The 14,450-nt window shown below is 48.7% G+C and overlaps 1 protein-coding gene across 11 annotated transcripts in view; it reads left to right on the top strand.

Moving 5' to 3' along the window:
• The window catches only part of ITPR1 (inositol 1,4,5-trisphosphate receptor type 1), a 147,234-nt gene that overhangs the window by 69,212 nt on the left and 63,572 nt on the right, over positions 1 to 14,450 (top strand). For 4 of the 11 annotated variants that reach the window (XM_085072233.1, XM_085072232.1, XM_085072231.1 and 1 more), the window contains 8 exons: positions 150 to 401; positions 934 to 1,059; positions 1,732 to 1,860; positions 4,713 to 4,833; positions 5,957 to 6,141; positions 6,339 to 6,487; positions 7,379 to 7,490; positions 10,974 to 11,000. In XM_085072233.1, coding sequence (XP_084928359.1) covers positions 150 to 401; positions 934 to 1,059; positions 1,732 to 1,860; positions 4,713 to 4,833; positions 5,957 to 6,141; positions 6,339 to 6,487; positions 7,379 to 7,490; positions 10,974 to 11,000 — 1,101 coding nt within the window. Of the gene's footprint in view, positions 1 to 149; positions 402 to 933; positions 1,060 to 1,731; positions 1,861 to 3,864; positions 3,892 to 4,712; positions 4,834 to 5,956; positions 6,142 to 6,338; positions 6,488 to 7,378; positions 7,491 to 10,973; positions 11,001 to 14,450 lie in introns of all 11 variants that reach the window. The other 7 variants (XM_085072238.1, XM_085072237.1, XM_085072235.1 and 4 more) reach the window with 3 other exon arrangements.

The raw sequence follows: 14,450 nt of genomic DNA, 5'->3' as shown, positions 1-14,450 counted from the left end.
AGTGCCCAGCTCCCCTGCAGGGCTGTGCTGCTGTGCAGGGGCTGAGGAGCAGCACTGGGGATGTGCAGTGCGACAACCCCTGCTGAGGGGAATGCTGTGGGGTATGCCAGGCTGTGCTGTGCTGATGGAGTGCTTTCCTTGCCCTGCAGCTGGTGAATGCAGGGGAAGATGTGCTGGTGTTCTACAACGACAGAGCCTCCTTCCAGACACTGGTGCAGATGATGAGGTCGGAGAGGGACCGCATGGATGAGAACAGCCCCCTGATGTACCACATCCACCTGGTGGAGCTGCTGGCTGTGTGCACAGAGGGCAAAAACGTCTACACCGAGATCAAATGCAACTCCCTGCTCCCGTTGGATGACATCGTTAGGGTGGTGACCCATGAGGATTGCATTCCTGAGGTGAGGGCTGGCAGGAGAGCTGGGCTGTTTGTGTTTGCAATGGGCTGGGCTTGGCTGAGAGGGTTGGCACTGCTGAGTCTGGCCTGGCTAGGGGGTTGGTGCAGGTGGGCACTGAGCTGGGAAACCTCAGTCCTTCCCTGCTGCTGCTGCTGGCACCCCCAGTCAACCTGGACAGTCAAATTAAATCCTTTTATACTTACTCCTTACCCTGAACATGGGAATGTGATGCTGTACTTGGTTGTTTTATAAGGTTCTTGAGGCAGAGAGGTTTATGGATGTGCTGCTAACCTTGAACAGATGGTTCTGCAGAACTGGAAATTATTATTATGCTGACGTTTTGTCTGCAGTAATCCTGGTGGTTTTTTATTGGATGGTGTCTTGCTATTCAAGGCATTAAATTTCACCAGTGTTTTAAGTAAAAGGAAGAAGTAGAATTCCAAAGGACTTGTGTAGCAATTTTAATGTGACATTATATTCATTCATGCCACCATTCAGGTTTTTATTCTCTATTAATTATTTTCTCTACTTGTAGGTCAAAATAGCATACATCAACTTCTTGAATCACTGCTATGTGGACACGGAAGTAGAAATGAAAGAGATTTACACCAGTAATCACATGTGGAAGCTGTTTGAGAACTTCCTGGTTGACATCTGTCGGGTAATGTATCTGCATCAAGGAACTGAACTCAGAAAGCTTAAAAACCTGTTTAATCCAGTAAGGATAAGACATCCCAGTGCATCAAGGCAATAAGTACCCTGAATACTCTGTTCCTGCAAATATGTGTCTCCTTTTCTTATGCCTGTGGATTCCATTAGTCATATTCCATGGAACACATTAATATTTTCCTTTTTAAAAGAAAAAACAGGCCCAAACCAAAGCTCAGTGAAGCTCCACACCCTGCTCCTTTGTCCAGGGCCTTTTCTGTCCTGCCACCTGGCCTGCTTATTCTGGTCAGGATCACTGAGCTCCTTCCTGAGCAGCACTCAGTGTTTTTTGGCAGGTCAGGGCAGATTGTTTTCCAGGCTTGGCGTTTATTTGGCCATATGGCTTTTTGCCTGGGATTCCAAGTATTTCCCCATACGAAAGCATTACACCTCAGTCCTCCCTGTGCTCCTCTTGCTTTCCTCCAAGACTGTGGTTTTTTGCCTCCCCCAGCAGTGCTCTGTGCCAGCAGATCAAACCAGGAGCAGCACTGGCTTTGCCCTGCTGTGTGCTGGAAATGCAGAGCCCCAATGCCATCAGTGGCATTGAGCTGCTGGGCCCAGGACAATGTGAGATGAGGAATTCCAGTCTCAGCTGCTCCTGACCCTGCTCTGGTTTGTGCTGCAGGCCTGCAACAACACCAGCGACAGGAAGCATGCAGACTCCATCCTGGAGAAGTATGTGACAGAGATCGTCATGAGCATCGTCACCACCTTCTTCAGCTCCCCCTTCTCTGACCAGAGCACCACTCTGCAGGTGGGAAAATGCACAGAGATACAGCAGGGAGATCACAATTGTGTTATTCCACTGTGGTGCCATTTACCAGTGCAATAGAAACACCTGTTGTAATGGGGGAGTAAATACATCACTGTTCTTGGTTACCAGAATAGTCTTTTTGCTGTAGAAATAGGAAGATTTGCAGATCAGAGTACAAATATTCTTGTAGAAAAGCTCAAGTGACACATTACTTCATCATTAGATTCAACTCTATGCTACCACCAAGGTCTTTTGCAGAGAATTCTTGTGTGTAACAGAATCCCAGAATGATTTGGGTTGAAAGGGAACCTAAAATCTATCTCATCCAAGCCCCTGCCATGGGCATCACAGAGGGGGCAAGGGTGATTGATTAAAAAAAATATGTTTTATAGAAAGACTCAAATTTCCCTTAGAAAAAAAAAAGGCATTCAGAACAAAAATCCAGAAGCTCTTATGTGTCTCACTGAGCATTTTTTTGCCTTGTTCAGAAGTTGGGCAAATGTGAAGGAGGAGCTTGGAACACTTGTGCAGTGGAGAAGACAGAGACTTCCACAGCACAACAGCAGTGTCAGGACATTGCCCTAATATTTGTATTTGCACAGAGATAACATTGTTCTTTCTTCCTAAATAACTTTCTGGGAGGAGTGTGGGTGGAGTGGTCAGGTGTCTGGCAGGAGGTTTGGAAGGGCAGTTGTTGAAACTTGATGCAGCCTGGTTGTGCCAAAGGCAGATGTTTGCAGTGCAATCTCAGCTCTTAGAGCTCATCCAGTCCTCCCCCTGCCATGTCTGAGCTCAGGTGAGTGAGCAGTGCAGCAGCTGATTTGATCCTCAGGTGACTTCAGTTGCTGTTGCCCATCACCTTCTGTGCTCATCAGAGAAATGAGAAATGGAGATTGCAGCCTTGTCCCCAGGGCTCTGCCCTTCCCTCTGTGCCATGTACCTGGGCTGCTCTTAGTTACCATCTCTGAGATGCAGCATTTGAACACACATCTTGCCATCCTATTTTAGCCATCTGTTAATGTTATATCAGCAGTTTTTCTTTAGTTTCTCAATCTCCCCCTCTGTCTAGCAGGATGAAGTCACTTGGTTCACCTCTTTTCCCATCTCAGTTGATAGCTCTGTCTTGTCCTAGATTCCTCTTTCTATCTCAAAGTTAGGAGCAGTTTCTCTCCCTTTTCCTGCCTGTCAATACTCTTGTCTATACCCAGGGATTCTCCTGGCTGAGGAGCACCTGCCTGGTGTCCAGGTGGTCACCTCCCTGCTCCAGGTGGCATTTCCTCCCCTCTGGGCTGCAGCCAGGGCTCCCCATGGGTGAGGGATGTGCTCTGGGTTCATTCCCTCCCTGCCCTTCCTGCTGCACTTTCCCATCCCTTCCCCTGCCAGCCTCCTCTTGCCTCCTGCTCCTTCATGTCAGGGCTTGTTGGACTCATTGCTCCTGCCCTGAGTCAGGCCCAGCCTTGCTAGTTCAGGGAACACCTTGTACATCCATCATGTGGTCCAAATCATATCACATTAGAAGGACACAAATGTCTTTGCAAAGGAGAGCTGCCCACAGCTTCTCTTTAAGCACTGTTCATCCTGTTTGCCTCCCAGGGCTGCTGCTGCCCAAGGCTTCCCATCCCAAGTGCACTTGGAGACATGAGGGACATGAAGGAAATTTATTTTGAGTTATTGACCTTGTTTAAGCAAATGAAACATCTTAAAGACCAAAACATGTAAAGACCAAAAAGCCTTTAGACATGAGCTGAAAGGAATATATGGGTGGTTTAAATCCAAACATGCAGGTATTTTCAGGGCCCTGGGTCAATGCTGCTGTTTTGCCATGGTTTTTAGCTTATTTCCAAAAAGGATAATGGGTATTTGCCTCCTAGCAATTTTGGGGGCTAGAATTTTGATTCTCCTCTTGTACATTTTATAATGGTGTTTGATTTAATTGAGCTAATAGATTTAATTAGCTAATAGATTTGGCTTTTTACTCTAATTACACTTTTTTCTTGCAAACAGGCTTTACTGTTGACCAGAATAAACGAGGTATTTTTTTCCCTGGTTCCTAAATCCTGTGGTGTTTGCACTGTGGTGTATTTCCCTTAGCTGATAGAAGCATTCCATAGCTAGTGGGCACAGGGACACAGGGTATTCTGTCTCAGTTTGAAATATTTAAAATACTCTCTCCTCTACAGGTAAAATAAATTCTTCTACTATGTAGTCACAGAACAAAACCAAATGGAGTTTTGGTCACTGTTGTTGAGCAGCTGCAAAGGTGGAAGAGCAGAGCTGATGGGTGTGTTGGAGCAGCTCACCTGTCTGTAGTGGAAGATCACCTTGTGAAATTTGGGGGTGAAAACCACACCTCAATTTTAGCTGATCTGCAGCAGCTGCAGTGTTGGCCACTAACTACTGCCTGTGCTCCAAATAACACACAGCTGGTTTCTCAGTGAATTGGATACCAGCTAATAAAGCTTGGAATGATGAGTTCTCAACTCTGGAGCTGTGCTGTCACCTAGCCAATCTCATTTACCTGTGGCCTCTTGAGTCAGCTGCTGGTCAAGACTAAAAGAGGAATCTGAGTGCCAGGGTTGCTGATAGCTCAGATTAAACAGATGAAGGTGATGCTTATTTCCTGTGCTTAGTCAAGCCTCAATTAGCAGGGCTTTCTGCTGCAGAAGCTCCTGTTTCATGTTTCCCTTCCAGCTGGTTCCCACCCTTCCCATCCAGTTGCTGATGGTAGATACTGTGGCCACCACGGGAGTTGCCCAACAAGCCTGCAGAGCAGTTAGCAGTGGCTGCAGAGCTGAGGGAGGCTCAGCCCTGGGCTGGGAGCAACAGTGTGACTGTGCTGTGCTTTGTTGCAGACTCGACAGCCGGTGTTCGTGCAGCTGCTGCAGGGTGTGTTCAGGGTGTACCACTGCACCTGGCTCATGCCCAGCCAGAAGGCCTCTGTGGAGAGCTGCATCCGGGTGCTCTCTGATGTGGGTAAGCAGTGGCTGTGGGTAGAGCTGCCTGCTCACACCTGGGCAGCCAGCATGTGCTGCTTGGGTCATCCTGCCACAGGGACAGGGCAGGTTGCTTCCTGCAGTGCCACCTGGGGATACCTCGTGGTCCAGTGCAGAGCCAGGGTGATGCTGACAGGTTGTCATGGGTGAGCAGTGGGTGTTGTCACTGTCACCTGAAGTGCTGGCTCTGTCAAAACTCCCTGCAGTCACATTGATCTGCAGCAGGGAGATGGTTTTCATGGAATTACTGAGGTTGGAAGAGCCCTGTAAGACCATTGGGTCCAAGCTGTCCCCAATGCCCACCTTGTCCCCAGCCCAGAGCGCTGAGTGCCACAGCCAGAAATTCCTTGGACACCTGCAGGGATCGGAACTGCAAACTTCCCTGGGCAGTTCCAATGCCTGACCACCCTTTCAATGAAGAAATTCCTGCTGATGTCCACCCTCAGCCTCCTCTGGCACAGCTTGGAGTGCCACTCCTGCCCATCAATTTGCTCCACTTTCAGTGTCCACAAGAGTAGCTTGTACTGGATATGGGGTCAAGTTCTGCTGCTGTGTGTCCACGTGTGGCAGCATGAGTAGTTGGGGGTGTGTGTTTAGGGACAGATTCCTACTCCCACACTTCAAAGACACTAACAACTCTGAGGTGTGGAAACCTCCAAACACAACCCTGCCCAGGCCTGACCCACTGCATGAGGACTGAGCACTGCCTTGTTTAACGTGCTCTCAGAGTGTTCTGCAATGGTTAAGGTTGGAAAAGATCTTGTAAGGTCATCAAATCCAGCCATCCACCCAGCACCACCACTGTGATCACCAGTGAACCATGTCCTCAAGTGCCACATCCACAGGTTTTTATGACCACCTCCCTGGGCAGTCCTTTCTAATGGTTTTTACAACCTTTAGAGTTAAAAAAAAATTCTAGTGTCCCAATTTCGTAATGTCCAAGATAAATTTTCCCTGGTGCAACTTGAGAATGTCTCCTCTCATCCTATCAAGGAGGGTTCGTAAAAGGAGTTGGTAGAAGGAATTGGCGTGGATGTTTGCCCTGTTTTTGTGTTGGTTCACAGACTCAAGGTCTCAGTTCCCCCTGCTTTTCCTCGTTGCAGCAAAAAGCCGAGCGATTGCCATTCCCGTGGACTTGGACAGTCAGGTGAACAACCTGTTCCTGAAATCCCACAACATCGTGCAGAAGACAGCCATGAACTGGCGCATGACCGCGAGGAACGCTGCGCGCCGCGACTCGGTGCTCGCTGCCTCCAGGGACTACAGGAACATCATCGAGAGGTTACAGGTGACTGCTCAGCCCCCCTTCCTCCTGCAAAACTGAAACTCTCATCTCACCAAACCCTGAGCTCTTGTCATTTATTCAGACAGGACAGACCTAATTGCCTGAATAATTGCCTGTCCCTCTCCTGCCCTTTATAAACTCAATTCACCTCCAAATGTGAATGTTTTGAATGTTGAAACGAGGCTGTGGTTGTATCCCAGGACATCGTGTCAGCCTTGGAGGATCGCCTGCGCCCTCTGGTCCAGGCAGAGCTGTCAGTGCTGGTGGATGTGCTCCACAGGCCTGAGCTGCTCTTCCCAGAGAACACAGATGCCAGGAGGAAGTGTGAGAGTGGAGGTTTTATTTGCAAGTAAGTTGTCTTGGAAGTCTGGCTTGTTTTGCTTTTTCCCAATTTTCCCATGCCCCATAGAACAGAGTCCCCCTGTCCAGCTTGGTAAATACTTGCTATCATCTGAAATTCCTGTAAAAATCAGTGTTTTGTCATATGGTCAAGGCAATTTCTCCTTGGAGGGGGAAAAAAGCTCCTTGTGGGAATGGGGAAAGACTGGTTGATATATTCTCCCAGCTACTGCTTAAAAAATATCTGTTCGCTGCAGCATGCAAATGTCCTGAGCATTGAATAAGTGAGTTAAATTTTGAGGTGATCCCAGTTCTTGAGACCTGCCTTCACCCCAGTAATGCTTGTGAGGTGCTGGGTGAATACATCAGGATCAGTTGTTATCATGGGCATCACCACAGTTAGAAGGAAGGAAAGGGAAAGATTCCAAGGTCATGCAGAGGGCAATTCAGAGCAGATCCAGCTTCTCCCATCACCTCCTGGAGGGGTGGGCTCTGTACAGAGGCTATGGAAACTGGGCTCTGAGTTAGTCCCAGTTGCTGGGTGGGATGGATTTCAGGTTGCACTGTCCAGGGCTCTGGAGTCTCTTTTTTAACCAAGTGGAATAGATTTCTTACTGCTAAGTGGTTGTTCTGGAGTACCACCCAGGTCCTGGATCCCACTGATTCCTTGCTGCCTGCAGCCAGAGGGGTTTTTTGGCTCTTTTCCTGCCCAGGGACTGCAGGTTCCTCCACAGCTTCCCCCAGTAGCTGTCAGGTGTTGTTCTGGAGAGAATGCTCCAGAATGGTTGTGTAACAGTATGATGATAAAACTTGTTTGCAGCATAAACCAATTAAGATAACCACATCTATCTTAGCCCATTTTTAGAATATTTGTACTAACCTGATTGATGGCTTTTTTCAGGTTAATTAAGCACACAAAACAACTGCTGGAGGAGAATGAGGAGAAACTGTGTATTAAGGTATTACAGACGCTCAGGGAAATGATGACCAAAGATAGAGGCTATGGAGAAAAGGTAAGGTCCAGCCCATCATTCTGTGTTAAATACTGTCTTTATTCAGTAAAGGAAAATAAAATTCCTGCTTTTTCAAGCTGTTTTGTATGTGTAAGCACTTCGAGGCTGGAGCAGGAACAAAACATTTTTAGTCAACTAATACCTGTCAAATCATATTTGAAGTTAAGCTTGTTTCTGTTGCTTTTCTACTTGAGACTGACAAGTTTAAGTCTAATCCCTGCAGTTGCTGGCACTCTAAAATACCAATTTTCTTACGTTCTTATGAAACCTATAACCTCTTTATCTGCTTTCTGGGTCTAGGTGACTCTTCACCAGGTCACGTAACCTTGCAACAAGAGGGTATTTTGTAGTTCACTTGAATTTGTGTACAACTGAGTAATCTTGTGATTTATAGATGGAAAGTCTCTGTACACCCACCTGTGGTTTTTCTTTCCCTTTCCTACATACAACTCTTGACTGGTTGAGAAGAACCCTTTTCTGTAGGTACAGACCTGCTCTTTATTTACATCAGGAGACTGTGTACGCACCCAGATGTTTGTGTATCTAGAAGTGGCTACAGTCAGCCCAGACTGGGATTTGGAGATCCTCCTGGAATTCCAATCAGCTGAGGTTCTTCCCATGCCACCCAGTGGGTACAGAGGAACACACCCTGCAGTGAAGGTGTTGGGGAGCAGCTGGGAGGGGGAATTGGGAGCAGCAGTGGTGTGGAAGGACTCTCTCTGCCTCGGGGAGGCTGTGCCCAGGAGCAGGTGGTGTCTCAGCCCAGCTCTCCCCTGCAGCTGGGTTTGGAGCTGCTGCCTCATGCTCAATTCACAGCAAAAAGGGAAAAACTGCAGAGTTTCATAACAGCAGTCATTGTTTGGAGCAGCTGCCAGGGAGGGAGATGCTCCACAGGCAGAGGGACCTGGAGCATCCTGGCCAGCTGGGAATGTCACCAGGAGGCAGGAGCAGGACGTGGTGCTCTGGGGAGGGCACAGGGGAGCCTGGCACACGTGGGTGTGCATGTGCACGTGTGGGCTGCTCCCAGCACACCCAGGGAGCACACAGCCGTGCCAGGGAGCAGGAGACTCCCAGGAAAATGCCCAAAGGGTAGGGATGGCCAGGGCTGTGCTCCCTGCCCTGCCAGGAACGCTCTTCCCACGTGCTGCCAACCCCAGCCCAGCTCTGTGCCTGCTGCTCTGCTCCTGCCTGGGTGCTTTCTCTGTGCATCAGCAGTGTTTTTGAATAAATTCACTGGCTTGGGGCAATGCCCTAACTGCAGGAAAGCAGCACATCCCTGTGGGATGAGGAGGGAGCAGCGTCCATAGAGAAGGGCACAGCTGCAGGTGTCAGCTTGGAGCACGTTGTCCTCTGCTCAAGTGGCAGAGTCCTGTGCTGGGTCATCACTTTCTGTCCTCTCCTCAAGGTCCCTTCATTCACACCTCCCTCCTGGCTGTGGCCTGCAGGAGTCAGTCTGCTCCTGGGGAAAGGAGTGGGATTGGGGATCCTCTAATGAGTGCTGCTATTTCCTGCTGTTCAGCACTGGGGGTGTAACAGGTTCAGTGTAACCACGGATCACATTTTACACTTCTTCAGCAGATCAGTGTATCCTCTCCTGTTAAAACAGCCAGGAGCCACTGCCCAAGGTCACCTTAAGTAATGAAAGCTGTGGGTGATGCATACTGTTTATTCCATTCACCAGCGAAACTCAAATGAGAGCATTGAGGGTTTTCCTTAAATGCAGTCTGCCACTGAGAGATTTTCCAAAATGGAAATTAACTTCCAGGAGTTGCTTAGACTTCATTCAGCTAACTTGGATGAAGCAGTATTTCTAGAAGCTGCAGTTAACATACCTTGCACCATTCAGACCATGGAGAACCCCACAAGATGCGAAAAAATCTTCAAAGTGTGACAGAAGCATTAATTCCTGAAGCAGTAGCTCTGTTACATAAGGAGTCAGGATATGCCTGCCTGTGAAGTGATTTCCGAGTCGGAAGAAGCAGCTGATTGCTCACAGATAGACTGTGAGTAGTAGTAGAACAGCTTTTGCTGTCTGGCTGTGAGCAGTGCAGTCGGATTTATTCTCCCTTGTGACTCAGAGAACTGAATTTAGTCGCCACCTAAAAAGCAGCACCTTTTGTTTTTAAAAGCATCTTGTATTGTAACAAAAAAAGGCTGAAAAGAAACACCTTACATTGTAAAAACCCCACTGTGAAAAGAAACTCCTTACGTTGTAAAAACCCCACTGTAAATCCTGGAGTCCCTACAGAGAGATGGGTTCCATACAGAGAGGTGGCAGAACTTCCCCTTGTGACCAGCATATTGACCTGAGAAGCACAATCATGGAATGGTTTGGCTTGGAAGGGACCTTAGAGATGACCCAGTTTCATCCCTGCTATGGGCAGGGACACCTCCCACTGTCCCAGGTTGCTCCAGCCTGGCCTTGAACCCTTCCAGGGATCCAGGGGCAGCCACAGCTTCTCTGTGCACTCTGTGCCAGGGCCTGCTCACCCTCCCAGGGAAGCATTCCTTCCTAACATCCCATGTCACCCTTCTCTGTCAGTGCAGAGCTGTCACCCCCTGTGCTGTCCCTCTGCCAGGGCTCTCAGCAGTCCCTCCACACCCATGTCCAGGCACAGAGCTCTGGGTAAGCTCTGGCACTGCCTGTGGTTCTGCTGAGCCCCACGTGGTGCTCTCTGGAACAACCTGAGTTACATAAGGATGGGGCTCCTCCTCTGCTGCTGCTCTCCCAGCCCACACAACAAGTGCCTCACCCTGCTGGCCCGTGTCCCTGCTGAAGGTGGGAGTGCAGGGAGGACACGGCTGTGCTCCTGTCACCTCAGCCCCACAGCTGGGGCTCCTCCTCAGGGTGAGCAGAACCCGTGGGGAGAGCACAGATGCACAGAAGCCTGTGGGAAGGCTCAGAATTTTACATATTGCTAAAGACTCCTCGCTTGGCACGCGCTCAGGATGGCTCAGTGACGGGGAGCATACTGTGGAGTATTTAATAGGCACCAAGCTGCACTACATTGACAGTGTAGGCTAGACCCAAGTTTTTCACTGTGCTGAAACATGTCATTCATGCACGTCTCTCCGGGTGCCTAGCAGCTGACTCGCTCAGCTCTGCAGGACTGGGACTGGAAAGCTCCAGCTTTCCTCCCAGAGTGGAGATGCAGCCCCTGCACTGCTGCTGCTCACAGCTCGTGACACTCCTGTGCCCAAGGGTGAAGTCCTTGGCTCGGGGTCAGCCAGCCCACGTGGTTTGTCACTGGCACAGCAACAAAGCCAGGGCACATCCTGCCTCCCGAGCTCCCTGGCACAGCATCCCAAACAGTGTCTGTTCCCTAACCCAGTGCTGGCAGATACTCCTCGTGCCCACTGTAAAGATAATGGATTGCAGCATTAAAGTGTTAAATGATTTATAAGATCCTAACGTGAAATTTATGTGTCATTTCTCTTACTAATCCTTGCTTTCAATTCTTCCCCTTCTTTCTTTCCCGGCAGATTACCATTGAATTGGATAATGCTGAGGTTTTAATTTTATTTCTTTTCTCCAGTGTTGTTTCTATGGTGTTTGTTTTACCAGTAGCCCTGTGATCTGTCCTGTCTCTGCAGCACTGAGCATTCTGATTTGTGTGCCTGTGTCAGTGAATTAGTGGAGTTCTCAGTCTGCTGTGTGTCTATCCCGGGAATAGTTACCATAACTAATTCCATATGTCATTACTTGGAATATTAATCCAAATGGAGTTATCATTTTTAGTAGTCTGCAATCAGATGGTGCCGTGGTAGATGCTGTGAAGTCTAGGATCAGATCTGGAGGATGAACTGCTCTAAGCAGTCAGCATTTAGCACTCAACCACCATTCCAGTGTCATTTGTGAGGGGGATGTTTCTCTTTATTTGGGAAGCTAAATGCTGAGGTTTAATGGTGTCCATGCAGAAGCTAGAAGAAGGTGGGTGCAGGTGGGACTGGGGAGAGGCAGCTCGCTGTGCAGAAATGGTGCTGCTGCTTTTCCCACAAAGGTGACAGTCCTACAGCTCGTGAGAGCATCTCAGTGCCCTTCCTGCTGCCTCTGCTCGGGGCTGGGTGTGAAGCACGTCAGGCAGGCGGGTGGGCTGTGTGTAACCCTGTGGGATCAGCCGCTTGGGAAGCTATTTCTGGGTGAAGAGCTTCCTGCGTCACCCCCGGGCTGGCGCTGCGGCTCTGTCCTGCTGCAGGCAGGAAAGCCCTGCTGGAGGGAGAACTCGGAATTTAACTCAGATGGAGCTTTCCAAGGACTGACAAGCCGAGTGTCTGGTCGGGGCAGCAGCGCAGGGCGAGGGAGCTGAGCTGCCTGTGCTGTGCAACTTCCTCATCAGCTCAAAAAAACCCTCGTGTGGGTGTGGAATTTGCATAAATGTATAATACTGAGAAAGTGATTGACTGGCACCTTATTTTACTGAAATACCACGGAAAAAAGAAATATTTTCCTCTCAGTGCTTTGTTTCCTGTGTTCTCTCCCTCGCCAGCCTTTTATTTGGAACAAAGCTCAACCGCTTAAAATGTCTAAAGCATTTCTGACCTTTATTTGGTGGAGTAGGTAATGAAATCTACAGAAAGCAATTTATGGTGTGACTTGTTAATTTTGATGTCTATCACCTGAATTCAATGGGTAAACTGCATTCTGAAAATGAAATATTTGGGGACCTTGCCTGGTGAAATGGATTTGAAAGCCAAACTATTTGTCACAAAAGTGTCACAGACAAAAACTGTGCACGTCAGCCAGGGTTGGCCTGGAGGGTCTTTTCTGCTCAGGAGGGCTTTTAGGGTGGAAGCAGAAGGTCCAGTCAGGGTCTGGGGTCCCTTCCTTAAGAAAAATGTCATGAGTTTCCCATCCCTAGTTGCAGCCCAGAGTCTGATTTTTGGCCTGAAAGACAAATTTCTTGTTGCACAAGTTCATTTCCTGTCCTGCCATCACCTTTGAGCTGTGCTGGGATGAGATCTCAGGTGTGTCTCCAAGCTTCACACACAGTTCTGGCATTACAGAGGTGCTCTGCTGTCTGTTTCTATTTTTTTTTTTTTTTTTAATAATCCCAGATTTTTTTCCCCTCTTACCTGGGGCACACACAGCAGCAGCCTGCTCTGGTTTCCCCAAGTTAACCTGTAGCACAGAAACGTTTCCATCAGGCCAGACCCTTTGCATGATGTGCTGCTGCAGCTTCCCAGAATAGCACGTGTATATGTATATAATTTTAGCTTGGAGAAACTTCAGAGAGAAAGTTGAATTGTTTAATTGCAAATTAAGTCATAATGTGAAACTCTTTCCCCTTCGGTTTCTGGCTGTGATGTGCTGTCTTTGCCTGCAGTAAATCAGCCAGAGCGTGCAGAGCAATTTAGGATTTGGTCTGGAGGCTGCAAAGGAGGAATTTCATTGCTCCTTGATGGAGCAAGTGCATGGAAGGAGCAGGTGTGTGTATAACCATCAGCACTGAGCAGTGGCTGCACAGGGAAAGGGATTCAGATGGAGTTGGAACCACTGGCAACTCTCAGAAATCCTGGGGTTCTCTGTTTTTCTTATGTTCTCCTTGTCAGCCCTGGAAACTGTAAACATTCAGAGCAAAGAATACAAAAATCTCCATTATTAGTAAAATTATTAACTTGCTTTTCTATCAAAACTATGCACAATTTCATGGTTTTGATCAGCTGAAATGCTCCTTATTCCTTCAGGGGAAACTCCATTAAGGTGACTGTTTATGGCATGATTTCATGGTGATTATTTTATGTAGCTTGAGTTATCTTAGTTGTGTCCTGCAAGGTAATTCCAGCCAGCAGTGGGTCCAAACAATAATGGATATTAAAAATGCCAGGAGATCCATTTGTTAGTGGAAGTCACGATAAAAAATTAGTGTTAGAGCTCTCCTTAACATTCTTGTGAGTGAAGAAGGGAGTGTCCTTTGGATGTGGGTGAATAATGCTGGAATTCACCTGATGGTAGGAAATCCCCTGAGCTGGGGGCTTGGGGTGCTGGAGAAGTGGAGTGGAACAGCAAGGGTGCTGCTGTTGTCCTAACTCACATGCTTTCTATGGAGGGTTTGTCTGTAACTCCCTTTGGTTGGAAAGGAGGGACGGGGAGGAACTGGAGTTTTCCAGGGAGAAGAGGTGCAGCATTGATAGAAAACCCAAACCATGGGCAATGTAAACTGTGTCACACCACACTTGCACTATGGTTTTCTGGTTCTGTCCTGCTCTTGGGGAGCTGTGTGCTCAGAGCTTTGGGGTTGTGTTGGGCTGCTCTTTGCCTCTCCTGGGGCATTGGGATCAGGAGCTGCAGGCTCTGGAGCTGAAGAGCTCCACAGGGTGTGTTTGACATTGGTTCTATGCAGGTGTTTTGGGTAAAAAAGCCAAAACCACTGAGGCAGGGCATTGTCCTTAAAAGCCCTTGGGCTGAGTCTCCTGGTGGCCTCCTTGCTGGGCTGGAGCTGCTGTAATCCCCTTCCTGCTGGAGCTGCTGCCTGTGCTGCTGTCACAGGGAAGACCTTCAGGGCCGAGGTGAATTCCTCCCGAGTGCCACCAAGTGTGAATCTTCACACAACAGCCCTGCTTGTAATGAGACACAACAGCTTAATTTGCTGTTAATTCAATTTCCAGCCCACTGCAAGGTGCAGGCGTGCTGCAAATGCAGATTTGCTGTGTTCTGTGCTGGGCTGAGCTGGGCAGCTCACCGTGGGCTCCCTGTGCTCCAGCACAGCCGAGGCGCCGACAAGGACATTCCCATCCCTCTCCTCAGCCCAGGCTGGCGTTTGGGGACACCGTGGCCCAGTTTCCAGCTGTGGTGCGAGGCCTGGGTGCTAAAACAGCCCATCCTGGAGAAAGCAGGGATCTCTCCTGGGCTCCAGGCAGGCCCCGTTGGCGCTGACCTGCAGGTGGCACGCGCAGGATGCGATCGCACTGCGAGATGGCCTACTTTGCTCTGCTTTTTTTTTTTTTTTTTTATTCCTTTTT

The sequence above is a fragment of the Lichenostomus cassidix genome, chromosome 12 (genome assembly GCF_008360975.1).
Source record: "Lichenostomus cassidix isolate B80296 chromosome 12, HeHo_3.0, whole genome shotgun sequence".
NCBI lineage: Eukaryota > Metazoa > Chordata > Aves > Passeriformes > Meliphagidae > Lichenostomus > Lichenostomus cassidix.
The sequence above is the reverse complement of the archived record's forward strand: the minus strand, read 5'-3'. Positions and strand labels throughout refer to the sequence as shown.